The sequence below is a fragment of the Solea solea genome, chromosome 19 (assembly GCF_958295425.1).
Source record: "Solea solea chromosome 19, fSolSol10.1, whole genome shotgun sequence".
In the NCBI taxonomy this organism is placed as follows: Eukaryota; Metazoa; Chordata; class Actinopteri; order Pleuronectiformes; family Soleidae; genus Solea; species Solea solea.
Genome location: NC_081152.1, coordinates 6,963,435 through 6,977,988, shown reverse-complemented (window position 1 = coordinate 6,977,988; position 14,554 = coordinate 6,963,435). Strand labels below are relative to the sequence as shown.

The window sequence follows — 14,554 nt, the reverse complement described above, 5'->3', positions numbered from 1 at the left end:
GTTCTCAGACCACTTCTTGGCATTTTTCAAAATTGTTCATTGAGTTAAGGCCGTTGCACAGCAGATGGGTTTTTTATTGCAAATTATTCAAATTTTTCGAACATGTGTCCATTAAATGCAGCATTCACCGTTTTGGTTAAGTTTTACTTAATAAGTCTTATGACTAAAATGTAATTTAGTCGACTAAAATATGATTATATTTAGACTACGAAAATCTAATGGGTTTGTTTGCATTATCCATCTGTTAATATGTTATTATTACGGTTCTATTTTACAACACAGATATAACTGTTTTGATGTGAAACATTTTTATTTGTCTTAGCAATCAAATAAATGAAATACAATTTTTGTTTTAATTTGAAGATGGTGAAACATATGTCGTCTCTTCTCTTTCTTCCTAACGCCGTCATTGTTGCCGCCTCCCTTGTGTGTCCTCCTCCGTGTTGACATCCGGATCGAGAGATTAGTCTGATTCGATCTCTTTCTTCTGATCGGTTCTCGTCCCGCCCTATCATTTTCTTCTCGTTTTTATTCATTGTAGCAATAGATTTCGTCATAGTTTTTGTCACATCAACCTTTATTTTTATTTACTTATTAAAGTCTCCTTTTCGTAGGTGAAAAAGGGTCATTGACGCACATTTTTCGTCATATTTATCGTAATGCAATGAACACTGCTGAGAATGGGTTATCCTGATGGTATCGCTAAGTGAACTATATATGTGGAGGACACACACACACTGACATACACAGATACAGACGCACAGGGTCAGCGTGCAATTACACCTCAGAGAGCCTCTCCTGTCTTACAAGGATGCTTGATATCGGAGCAGGCATGGCAAATATGACAACAGTGTTAACCCTAATCCGAGCTGAACTGCTCGCTGGTTGACCTGCTGCCGTGGAGTGCCGCTTCATGTGACCACTGGCCGGGATTGTTGCGCTGACTCACAGCAGCAGTAAACTACAGCCAGATGCACTGTAATCTGTTGACTGAAGGTTCCTGAGCTATACCAAAAAAAAAAATATCTCCCAAAATCCTCAGAAACGACAGTAGCACCAATGCAGCATTTCCGTTGCCCATTGGTTCCATCTCCAGTCTCTCCGGAGATTGTTGTGATATTTCAAGTGGCTCTACAGTGTAGCCAGAAATACACTGTGATTATATCAACAGTGTGTTTTTCTCAGAGGTCCCAGACAATTTGAATGAAAATGTGATGCTTGTGTTTGTGGTTTTCTAAAATATTTCCGTAAAGTTTGAAAGTAGAGTTGGTTTGACTGTCTTTTCTCTTTCTTTGTGCGTGTGTGTGTGTGTGTGTGTGTGTGTGTGAGAGAGAGAGATTTATTTGGTTGAGGGATGACTTAATACAATTTCCTCACCTCCTGCTGCTAAAACTGTTAGTGCCAGGGGGGAAAAAAGACAATTAGGGATGCATGGAAAGGAAAACATCAACTTCACTTTTAACATGGGATCATCTATTGCAGTCCTCTTAGTTTCTCATTCGAATGTGGGGGGAAAGAAGTGCTAAGCGAGTATAAGATAAGGAGGCAGGGAGGTTATGTGTTTCATACATACATTCAGTACGATGCTGCATTGTTTATTCTGTCAAATGCCGCAGCCTTTTCCCCCCCAATGGCTTTTGAGTAGGTGTTATTGTTTTCATCGTAGTGATAGCCATATTAGCAGGTTATTGTCCCTGGTGTGTTTTATGTCATATCATAATGTGTCACACTGAAAGAAAAAAAAAAAAAAATCCACATGCTTACAGTAATTGATTTTAAGTGCTAATTGAAAGCAAGTCAATCTAAATGTGTTAGATTATATATTCGTTCATGCGGTGGTGCAGACAGACACGTTAAAGACGTAAAACACAGCCTAACATATATCATAATACAGAAAAAAACATAAAAAATAGATAATTGGCTTGTTGTAAGTTAGACTGGCAAACCCTGCAGATGTAGATACCTGATAAATAATAAATGTTAACACATATCTGTTTAACGCTGTACACTGTATGCTTCATATTAGGGCTGAACAGTTCTTCGAAAATTCCCAATACGGCCTACTGCAGTTTTCAAATCACAGGACATCTGCACAAATGTCTCAAAGTAATCATGTTAAATCCGAGAAGGAGAATAATGATGTAAAAATTACCATTCCCTGTGATATCGCAAATCATATCACTGTCCAAATGATCGCAATTAGATATGTATTCAAAATCGTTCAGCCCTGCTTCATATAGTATTAGTTCTGGTGTATAAACTGTAGCATGTGTGTTAAGCAGTTCTGTAGCCACACTCCTTCTCTGTGTATGAGCCATTGATGACATTATTTATACAGCACCTACAGTACATCATACATTAATACTAAAATTTCAAGCTGTAGTATATTTCAATAAAGGGAAAATACTGAATATTACCGAATATTACAGTGCCAAATTTCAAACCATATCGGCGATTCTCATGAGGAAATATAGAATTGTTTATGTAAAATTATACGTAACTGTGGGAAAACGTAAAACTAGTTAGTGTCACTTCACATTCACATTTCATGTTCGGAGGCTAATTCTGCACAACTGTCAACATAGATCCCCGTGTCAGCTTAAGGAAGTTAAGAAGTAAAATCAATGGCGTTAATACAGATACCCAAGATACTTTGGATGATCTAATGTGAAGAGACTGGAGCAAAGCCTGCGAGAGTCTCATGCAATAGATGATATAAACCCCTCTGTGTCTTTATATATAATTGACGGCTTCGTGCCGTGATTTATATTCAGGCCTCGAAGAGAAAATGTCACAGGGTTGCAGGAAAGGGGACTTTTAGAAGCCGAAAGAAAGAAAGAAAAGAAAAATATGGCTGGTCATATTCTAAAAAAAAAATGACCAAAACAATGTATTGATCCGACCACTGTTTGCAACCACAGTCAGGTGTTTTTTTCATATCTTTAATATAAGCCATTGTTGTCCTTGAACCATGAATGACTTACACAGCCACTGGAGTGAGTGGCATGTCGCCTCGCGATGATTGATGCCTACAAGAGCGTAAAATGCTGCTGTCCCCATGACAATGTTTACTTCTGTTTCAGTTGCATTTGCTGAAACCTACACTGATTGCCTGGAAGCAACTTTATTACCCTGTTTTTTAAGTTAATATGTATTCAGCGAGACATTTGTAAACACTTGCATCTTTTGACTGATATCTTGTTGCGGTGTCTTCTTGCATGGATTGTCAACAGAGCACTGATACTGCTAACTGCTTTAGAGTTCACAGAAAAATGGATACAACCAATCTGCACAGTCTCTGTCAAGGCTGTTTGTTTCTGTAATTGCGCCGCAAGTGAAGAATGCTGGGAAGTATTCAGTAAAGCCCTTAATGGGGAGTCGAAAAGTAAATTGTGACATAAGAAAGGAAAATTGCTTTTATGATAAAATAGTGTTGAGAAATAACGACACTGCACTTGCGATGATGGCCATGATGAAGACAGATTTGCGATGATGAAGATTTCAGACTCTTCAGGATTTTCTTCTTACCAGATGGCCGTTGTTGTCGTCTGGTGCCATATGGTCTGTTATAAAATAAGTCACACTAACCCTAAACTGTCCTTTGTCATTTCAACATTGACTCGGTTTCCTCCACAAGAGCTTGTTTCTTTTCACATTTCCCTTCCCTCTCTGCCTGACACTTGGTATGTTACCACGTTTATTGTATTCGCTGATGTAGATGCCACACCTTCACACGTGTGATTGAACGCACCGCTGAGATCAATTAAAGTTGCTATAAAGTTGCTCATCTACAGCGGGTGTATTTAGGATTGTTGTTTTATGAATTATTGGGATATGAATTTGCGAAGATTCCATGGCCATTTGTTTCAAAGTCGGTCACAATTGAATGGATTTCCTTTTATTAGCTTCCTTCTCTAGTGGAAATAGCATTTGCATTATTCATTTGTTAAAGCGTAAAGTGTTAGTGTGAGTTAATCTAGATTAGTTGCGAATGAGCTCAGTAACCAACACTAGGACTTTGAATGAGACATTACTGGGGAGAATGAGACCGTTGCATTGAGCAGAACTTGCACCCAAGCGCAGGGCTTAGTCGAGGAATAACCACATCATAATAATGGGGCAGAAAAAGGAGGGAAAGGGAGTTGAATGAGCTGCAGGATCATGACCTGGAGACATGAACTAATGCAGAATCAAACCAGCTTTAGGTCAACATGAGAGAAACTGGAAGTTAAGTTTCGCCTGTAGCATTTTCACCAGGTTGTTGGATGGAATGACATAGCAAAGATTGCAGTGTATACAGTTGTGCTGCAGGACTTGACGAGTGAATGGATCACAGATGCTCATGTGAATCAGTCACAGAATGGGACAGAGACCAACTATTACCAACAAAACAGGCAAAGAATTGGGGGAAATATGCTTCCATGAAACTACTGTACTACATTTGGTTGATTTTGTTTTATCTTTACTTCTTTTGATTGAAACTTGCTTTTAATGCTTGTACTTATTGTTGTATAGAACTTTATAGTTTGTGCACTTTGTGATTAATAATAAAAAAAAAAAAGAAAGACTTACCTTTCCCTCTTTGTTGTCCAGGTGATCCAGCGCAGGGAGGACGGGTCAGTCAACTTCTTCAGAGGATGGGAATCCTATCGTGAGGGATTCGGCACAATTACTGGTGAACACTGGCTCGGTAAGTGGCTCGACTGTGTTTGCGAGTGTGTGCGATGAGTATTGTGACCTGTGACCTTAGATTGCACTATACTAACGACATAATGAAATGAGGCTTTCATTGGGGCTGCTCCTGAAGCCAACCTGAGACCACATCTTGATTGATAATGTCTGTATACCTGCTCCTGATGTGTAAATATTCTCAATTGCTAGTTTTAGGGCTCTTCAATTTTCAATTTTTTCAATCAATTTTGTAAATTATGTTCCCATTTAGAGATAAAACAGAGGATAAAGCACAGTATGATTTACGCCTGGTTACAGGTGATGCCTCTGAACATCTGTCTGCAAAACATTGCCTGTGACACCGTGCCAAATATTCACACAGTGCTGTGAACTTTGATTAACTGCGATATAGTTACCTTGATAACACTTCACAGAGCTATCACATCATCAACACCAAGTGCAGCACTCAAACTAAAGGCAGAAATAAGACGGAAGCTCATTCACAGAGGCTGAAAAAGCTTGTCATCTCGAGTGATGGATCGGGATAAAGAGACGTCCGATGAGTGGTCAACATAGAAAAGCCTCAGTTACTCAGATTCCACTTCACTATTTTGTTTAACAAAGTTAAAAACATTTTGTTTTGTACAGGATCCTCCTCAGCACCGTCAAAGTTAGCTGTTCGCTTAAAGTGTGCTCTCATGAGCAGAGTGGCAATAATGACACCCATGACTAATTAGACTTTCACATGACTAAGTGGATTTGTGTTCATCTTTTTCACACTCCCTATGTAAATGAGTTTTTAAAAAAACAACCTCCCGAAGGCCTGAAAGGATACGAACCAACAGAAGAATGTGTACCAATATTTAAGAATGCATTTTTCTTCCGGACTAAGCGATGCTTTATTAACTGCCGGGTTCAGTGGGACATTCAGGGTGACAGCAGTGTGGATTTAATGTAGAAAACAAGTGATTCCTCCCAGCGAAAGCATGCGTATTACACCAACAACAGATATCAGACTAAAGCCAGAGTCATACTGTGATTTGGCTGAACTTGAGGCAGCTGCAGCTGTGGAGTGGACGCTGCAGAAGCATATAATTGCTGTTGTCACAGAGAGAAACTGCCCATCGGTCTCAAAATGCTCTGTAACCTCAGCTGTTACCTCTTTGAACAGAACCTGCCACTGATCACGTTACACGGAGACCGTGACTGCATCGTGATTCGCGGCGATCAAACTTTGATAGTGGCAACCAGTTTTGATTTATCCCATCAAGAAAAAAATATTCTAATAACTACTTTCCATCTCTCGTTCCTCTTCTTCTATTTATGACTCGAAAACGAAAGTTGAAATAGCTGTGATATAGAAAATTCAATGAGGTATTTTTTTTATGAGCTTATGAGCTACAAAAACTGGTTCCCCACCAAAAGAAAGCTCACACAGACATGTTGTTTCCATTATAACATTTGGATTATCTACTGAGCGTTAATGAGCTATCACCATGGTAATTTTTTTTTTTCTATTATATTATATAAAAACCTCTCAAGGGCCCGACCCTGCCTATGAGCAAAATGAGGGGCCAAGGTCACACGGCTAATAAAATAATTATAATAATGTGAAATCTTCCAAATTTTTAAAGTGCATAGAACTCTGAAAGTTATGTTTAAACAACCGAAGATTAAAAAAACAATCAGAAAAAAGGGTGACGACTACATTCATTTATCACTTTATCACAAGTGTGACCTTCTGTTCTGTTGAGTCTGTTTCTCTATCAGAATAAATGCCACTTTCTAATGTTTCTAAATGAATTATTCAGGCAAGTGTAGTTTCAAGTAAAGTAATCTGGTGAATGCTCCGTGTTTTATATAGTGCTTTTGTTTGTCTTCATGACCACGCAACGCTGTTTTTATTACAGCGTTGCCATTCATTCACTGACTCATTCATTCATGTGCAGCACTTTTTCTATTATACCCATTGATTCATTCATGCGCTGCCAGCGCAACCATTAGGAGCAACGTGAGGTTAGGTGTCTTGTCCAGGGACATGTAGAGCATGTAGACTAGCCAGAATTGTGCCTACAACCCTCTGGTTGAAGGACGACCTGCTCTGCCCCTGAGCCATGGCCATCACGGAGTACAGAGTGGTAGAGTAAGCAGAGTTTAAAGAATTCTATTTCTGTAGAAAGTCACTTGTTCATGGTCAAGGTCATGGACGTGCTGTAGCTCAGCTGTGATCCCAACGGCACTTGGGATGTAAAGCACCCTTACACACACATTCACTTTAGGAGGTTGTGCGCTAATGGTGGCACATTGTAAAAGAGTGTGATAAACTTTTTTCACTTTTATTGCAGTTACGCAAAGAAGTAGTTGAATTCAGGCAATTTTCTAAATGGTAAATGAAGGGTACTCGAATCTGAATTGTAAAGTAAATAATTTTTAGAGAGTCAGTGCACAGACCTATGTGAGCCACATACAGGGAAAGTGAAAGATGCTGTAGTGTAACCTGCAGGCAGTGAGTGGTGCATGACCATAAACCACAGCAGAAATAAATAATAATAATATTTTTAAAAAAAAAGGATATAAATACATGTAGAAATGAATGATTTGTTTTATTCAGTGTTATCTGGGCACACCATCAAGATTTCCTTGGCGCGTGTACATCAGACTTGAGCCTCAGTAATTAATAATTTTCAGTATGCAAATAGGTTGGAGCACAGGTACCAAACAGCAGGTCTGAGACATTTAGGACCGCTGCTCTGTAATGGTGTGGCATTAGTCATCCCTGCATGGTTTTGGATTCTATTATCATCTGCACCCGCCTGCGTCCTTGCTAGACATTGGAAGACTTACACACAGACTGTATGGGTTTTCCGAGTTAAAGGGAATTAATGTAGATCTAGGTTTCTTTGCAGACCTGAGGCCATTACAGAGTGCAGGGCACGATATAAATTGTGGTTAGACTGCCAGCTAGATCTCCCTATGGCATGCTGTAACAACATGGCGAGAATATGGAAAGCCCTGGATTTAGCAGAATGAATTTGAATGAGCCAGAAGGCAACTTTGAACCATTCAGAGTAGCCTTGTTCATTCAGGGTGTGCTGTTGTCTCGTTACCCCCATCATCGATTACCCTCAGGGCAAAAATGAAAAATGGATTTGTGCCTGCCTGCAGCCTGGAAGGAAATTTATTGCAGCTACCTCCTCTGGACCAACATTGCTCACTAATGCCATCAACCACCTCTGAAGATCTGTACATTTCTCATTATCTTGATACGCCATTAAATTTCTTATTACATTTTGTGTTCTATATGTATATATAAGTCATAACTAGAACGATAAAGGGAAGGATAGAGTCAACAAATGCTGCCTTTTACACTGAATGAGTTGGTTCCATCGATGTGTTTGTGCTGGATGACGGATTATGAGAAAATTCTCACACATCTGATGTCTGAGGAAAATTCTCACACATCTGTTACCGGATACATGAAGTTATTCTAAATCCAATTTAACACGGGAAAAGACCAGGTATGGGAAAGACAGGCTTTTTTTTTTATTTTGGCAGCAAATGTGTTGATTAGCTGACGCTAATACATTTTAATTAGTGCGGCAATTCTGTTGAGAGATTGCAACAGTCTTTCATAGTCTCATGAGGGATTTGTTATACTTCTCTTTATGATAAAATATTGTAAAGACCGGCGCATTGTACTGTATAAATGAATGCTTCAGTTTCAACTGTGCCAGGTCTGAAGCTGCTGTTCGTGTCTATGTATGACGAATGCAATGTCTTCGATTGTGTATCTGTTTTCTTTAGGGCTGCAACTAACGATTATTTTTAGAATCGATTAAACTGTCGATTATTTTCTCGATTAATCGAGTATTCTTTTGTCCATAAAATGTAGTGAAAATGTTGAAAAATGTCGAACGGTGATTACCAAACCTGGAAATCATGATGTTCTCAAACGTCTAATGTCGAAAAGAAACCAGAAAATATTCACATTAAGAAGCTCAGAGCTGGTATTAATTGTTTAAAGAAACCCCTCTAAAACCAATTAATAGATGATCAAAATAGATTCTTTGCAGCCCTAGTTTTCTTTTCTTTTCCTCTTTTCAAGTGAAGCCCAGCTTCATTACTTGTATCTCGAGTAAATAACAACATCATTTGGATTCTGTGTGTATAATAAGGACATATTGTGTAATAATCTGTCCCAGAGGAGCATTTACAAAGAATTGAAATCTTGGTCTATAGCATTTCCATTGTCACCATCAAATCTCCCAGACACCTGGTCTCTGAGGCTGATGTAGACTTGTCTACCTGTAATGTAGGTCCTGAAACTGTTTAATGCTGTCCCAAAGAGACTAACCCAGTTTTCCAGGTGGCCTGTTACAATAATATACTGTACCTTGGTGGAACTCGGCTCTTTCAGTGTTCAGCGAAAAAAAATAGAAAATGTGTCAGGAAATTGCCTCTGTTCATATTCACATCTTCCCTCCTGGCTTCGCGTCTGTAAACTGAAGCTATAATTTATTCTTGTGTACAAACACAGTGTAACTAAAACTCAAAGGTGTCACTTGAGCTGCTGTGTTTTGTAGAATTACGGACTTTTTGCCTGACTTTGACGCGACCAATACAAAGTGACATTTTGTCCTTTCTTTCTGTGAAAACTGTCACAGGGGACTGACATTTAGAAAATGTTTGAATGTTTTAAAGACTGCTTGTCGTGAAGTTTACTTTTGAGCGAGGAAGGTCATTTAAGCTCGCACTGTGGAATATTTGAAAGTATAATTGTTAAAAAAAATATATATATATACATATATATATATTATAACGCTGAAATTATTCCAAGATCAAACAGGATTTATATAAATGTATTAAAACTTTTCTGGTCAGAATTCTTTGTGTACTGAACCCTTGAGGGTTTCTCTTCAGCTGGAAGAGAAGCCCTCAATTGTTCCGAGGAGTATTCAGTATTATTAATCAGTGGAGCAATAACAGCTTAATCAATACCTTTAAATGGAATTCTAGTTTTTGTTTGCTCCCCATACGTTGGTATACTAAATGCTGGCTTAGAGCCATCCATCCATTCATTTATTTGGAAAAGAAAGAGAGTTTGACACTCTTTTTACCACTTTTCATTTCATGACAAGTGACTATGAAGATGGGCGATACGTCCACACCTCCCTTCTCTGTTCAAAAATAAAGCTGATATTAGAGGGTGCTGACATTTCGCAGCAGTGATGTCATTTAGACAGTAGAGTAGAGCTGCTGCATTACAGTCCCATCCTCTCACACACGCCCAGACAGACTCAATGTCCAAAGACATTGTACAATGTTCAGGTGTTTTTCCAACTCTCTCCTCTCTGGTGACAAAGAAGATACTAAGAAAGACTGATTGATGAAATCACCTTAAAAACCAAATTTTTTTCTGATGGCACAAACCGCCACGTAATTGCACAGTAATGTGTTAAGGGGTTCAGAGAGCCAGGTTAGTGCTTTTGTTCCAATGTAAGGGTTAGTTGCAATACTTGGCCACTTTTTTGTATTTCAATAAAGTGAGTGAGAAATAATTACACTGTTATGGTCATTAAAGCAGTGCTTAAGCAGCGAATCGAATTGTGGCCTCAGACTAATTGTGCACAATACTCTACAAGAGAAACCTGATGAGTTAAAGTTTTCAACAGAACCCGCAAGAACTCCTTACTCTGTTACTCAACTCGCATAAACTCGGTGAGGTGAATCCACCGTGGATATTGCATTATATCTGCCTGCAGGCTTTGTACTCTAAGGAGTGGGCAGCATATTGAAGGTGGTGTATGATAGAGATTAGGAGAGACAGAATCTGCTTTTATATCAGTAAAGGTTAGTGTATTGATGTCACAATGTTAAAGAAAATCTGTTGTCCTCACCTTCATGGTCCTTTCATAAGCAGTAAGCCATTTTATTCACCACAGAATTCTTCTCCCTTTATTCTTGTCAGTGTTTTACGTCCGTGCTTCGAGTTTGTGGGAGTGAGGCGTTGCAACACCAAATAATGGAGCCAGAACATCCAGACTCTCTTCTCATTATATTTTTAAAAGAGCAGACCTAACTGCACAAATTCAGAAGGTACTGTACATGAAGTAACTTCATATACCTTCTGAATTTGTGCAGTTAGGGGGGAGGGGAACTACATTGAAGTTCCCCTCTGGGAACAGAAACACGCTGTTACATAGTATTAAAAAAGGCTGTTTTTGAACCCTCTGATCACTCATCTTTTCACAACTTACAGGAAACAGAAGCTAAAACCCACAAAGCCTGTGGTAAACTCTGTGGGAGGATAGGATAATGATTTGATTGAGCTCGCTGACACCAAGGACCTTACAAATTTAGGAGAATTTGCAACATTTTTGCATCATATCCACTTTTCGTCCACATAGAACCAGGGTTTTGGGAGCCCTAAAATACCCATGTATTCACCCTATACACAACTTTGGGGAAACAACAACCTCGCTAACCCTTAACCCCACTACATGTCGTTCTTCTTCTTTTTGTATATGGAGTTTTACACACTTCATAATGTTCATGTTTTGTGTTCTTGTGTGGCACCATTACAGCAACACATACAGGTCTAGTATATATACTGTAATACAGCATTTAGAGTGGTTTTGGGGGGGTTTGTGTGTATGAAGGCATTTCTTGAAACAATGCCATGTTTAGAGAAAACTTTTTAAGAACAAAAGATTGTATAGGTGCAGTTCTGTTTTCATGTGGATAAGGCCAAACACTACCCTTGCAGGTAGTAAAATCAAAGTAATAAAAAGTGGTTTTAGAGATGAAATGATATTAGAGCAGATGGAAGAAGCTACACTGAAACCTAAAACGAGCAAAGGAAATGTCCTTGGCTCCAAGTTTGTCAGTGCGCAATTTACTGTGGCAACAAATTTCTGTTCTCTCACTAATATAGCCTCAATGCTGCATTAATGAAGAGACACTTTCACGGGAAAAAAGAGACCAGGAAAGCCCCAGACCCAGATGGCATCTCACATTTCTGTCTGAAGCCCTGTTGTGGCCAACTGTCTCCTGTCTTCACACAGATCTTTAACAGATCATTTCATCGGTGTGAAATTCTCCCCTAATTTATATGCGCCACAATCACCTCGTTTCCTCCTGAATCTTCTATCACAGGGACATTTATTATAAACACATTGTCCTCACATCTGTGCTCAGTATTGGTCTACCAAAAGACCATAGTACCAACACTGGGTCCTGTGCAGTGTGCCTGCAAGGCAAACATATTCGTTAATGAAGCCGATATAATGGCGCCGCACTTTGTATACTGCAACTTTTCTACTGGACTGTATGTAAGCATCTTTGTTCCTGACCCTAACCCCCTCTGCTCAAAACTCACTCACTCCATACATACAGTCCTCCAACCAGTGCCAGTATATCCGTAACCTCCCTGAAAGACGGGATCCATCAGGAGCGGCTGAGGGAACTTTCATGCAATTCTGGTATTCCCAAGAGACGTGCATTCCTCTCACCTGCTCGCCGGTGTTGTCTGAGGAAGAGCATCCCATAGTGCTTCTTTCAGCACCTCGGCACGCCGGCCATGGAAACTTTCAGTTTTGGACCAAAGCTTGTAAATAAATAAAAATCCCAGCAGAGGGTTTTCTTCCCCGTGCAAAAACTGATGAAGTTCAGCTTGACCTCTTCACACTTAGAGTTGGTTGTGTTCTCTGCATTTGTATGAGCAAGTTCAGGTTGGCCACAAAATAGGGCAGGAACAGAATACAACGGACAGATCACTGGCACCAACCTGACTATCCTCTAGGACATCTACGGCCCCTGAATTCTCAAACATTGACGCCGACCCCCTCAACCTTGGCCAAGAATTATTTAACTCCTCCCCTCTGGCAGGTGCTTCAGATTAAAGGCCTGCATAGGTCTGTTATATAGGTTCCCCACGTTCACCTTCACCCACAAATGCCTCATCAAATGCTCATCACTGTGTGTTTCCTGTTCCCCATCCTGCAGAGAAAATAATGTAGTGCTTATGGGTTGTTAATCCAAAACAAAATGCTAATGTAGTTACTCAACTATTAAATAAGCCAGCTGTAGAAGATATGAACTGAAAATAAGCCTTATTACATTTGTTTTAAAAACCCAGCCTCACCCCAAAGCAGTGGGACGAGGGGGATAAAAAAAATGCTATGGATCACGTCCTTGTTTCTTAAAAAAGCTTATGTCGGTTCTCATAGTAGGTGATGCTAACCAGAAGGACAGAGAAGCAAAGAATTTTCCATATATAATATGAGTATGCTCATACAGAGATCAAAGCAGAGCAAATAGCAAACAGTGGAAAACTAAACTTAAGTTTAAAAAGGACTGAGTTAAGGCTGGGTTAAGACAAATGTCCAGGTTAAGCGAGCTAGGTTAGCTCACACTCTTTTAGACTTTTATTTTATGAATATCATCTGCATTTCCATGACCAATAAGAAATCCTGAATATGGAAAATATATACTCTATTATTTATACATGTCAGGGACTGCTTAGTGCCAGCTTGATGCTCACAGCGATGTTAAAGTGCGGACGGATGCTCAAAGCAGCTGCTCCGAGCGTCTCTTTCAGGCACGGAATGGCACCTTGTGCGTTTGCGAGGACGGGCTCCGCTGTACAATATGCGGCCGTCAAGTACAAATAAATGCACATACTGTGCAAGGCTTCAGTATGTGAGGCCATTCTGCTCCGATATTACATGAAACAGGAAAACTTTTCTACTAAACACAATCTACCACGGTCAAATGGAAATTAAGGCTGAAGGGCTCTTTATGGACACTTCTTATGAGCCACTATTATTAACCGTGTAGGCTTTTGCACATTATATTATTTATCTAAACCGTCTGTGAACTGCCAGACTCTGTGGTGCTTTCTGTCAGTTACAGACGGTTTAGATAAATAATATAATGTGCAAAAGCCTACACAGTTGCTGTTGTTGTTGATGATGAGTCATAATTGACTGTTTTTTTCTGTTATTTAAATACAGCTGTGCAAAGCTATACTGACAAACTTGAAATGATTTGTATAGTAGAATCAATATAGAAATTCCAGTATGGAAGAAACGCCATCGTTTCTTGATAATTAACTGCCTGCATAATATTTGGAGAAACTCTTTTCGGTGTTATCCTGTCGTATCATGAGACTTTTGTGATTGTGCAGGGACACGGTGTAAAAAGACCCATATATCTTGACTGCTCTTCCTCCATCCGTAGTGCCTTGTTGTAATTTAACATTCCTTAGCTGACTGCCTCCTTTAAAATACACTTATACTGCCACCGAGAAGACATACAAAAGCAAGCCTTTATTTCCCTCCCCTACATTTTTTTTTCCCTCTACCTCTTTGCAAAGAAAGATTCCTCAGAAAGTCAGTGTTAACCACTTAACATAACGCTCACCTTTAACAAGTGGGACATATGCAAGTGCTATAATTGAGCTCTTAGCCTGTCTGACTATTGTAAGTTAACGTGATAGGGAGGTGAGCCACAAAGATTAAGACATTTGCCTGATTGTGTGTTTTTATGTGAAAGCATAGTTTGCCGATGGAAGCCCAGCGAGGGAATTACTATAATTTAGCAACGTGCAATTCACAGGCTTGGCTGTCTGTGCCAATCCTTAACAGATGAGGGCCACTTCACATGAGAAAAATGATGAATATAGTGAGTCAGAAAAATGTAATAGCACTAATGCTCCCTACGTGACAACTTAACAAGAGACACTAAAAAACAAACTCTGCAAACTTTGGCTACTTTGTTCTCTTCACTCCTTCCCTTGTATATGCATATCTTTTCTGCTAAGCGCATGTTCGTCAAATCATTTTTGAAACAGCCCAGTCTGTTTCAAGCACTCGGAGCTTAC

At 39.5% G+C, this 14,554-nt stretch overlaps 1 protein-coding gene across 3 annotated transcripts in view; it reads left to right on the top strand.

The window, feature by feature from the left end:
- The window catches only part of fibcd1b (fibrinogen C domain containing 1b), a 145,913-nt gene that overhangs the window by 106,505 nt on the left and 24,854 nt on the right, over positions 1–14,554 (top strand). For all 3 annotated transcript variants that reach the window (XM_058617425.1, XM_058617423.1, XM_058617422.1), the window contains one exon: positions 4,594–4,690. In XM_058617425.1, the coding sequence (XP_058473408.1) occupies positions 4,594–4,690 (97 nt within the window). The remainder of the gene's footprint in view (positions 1–4,593; positions 4,691–14,554) is intronic.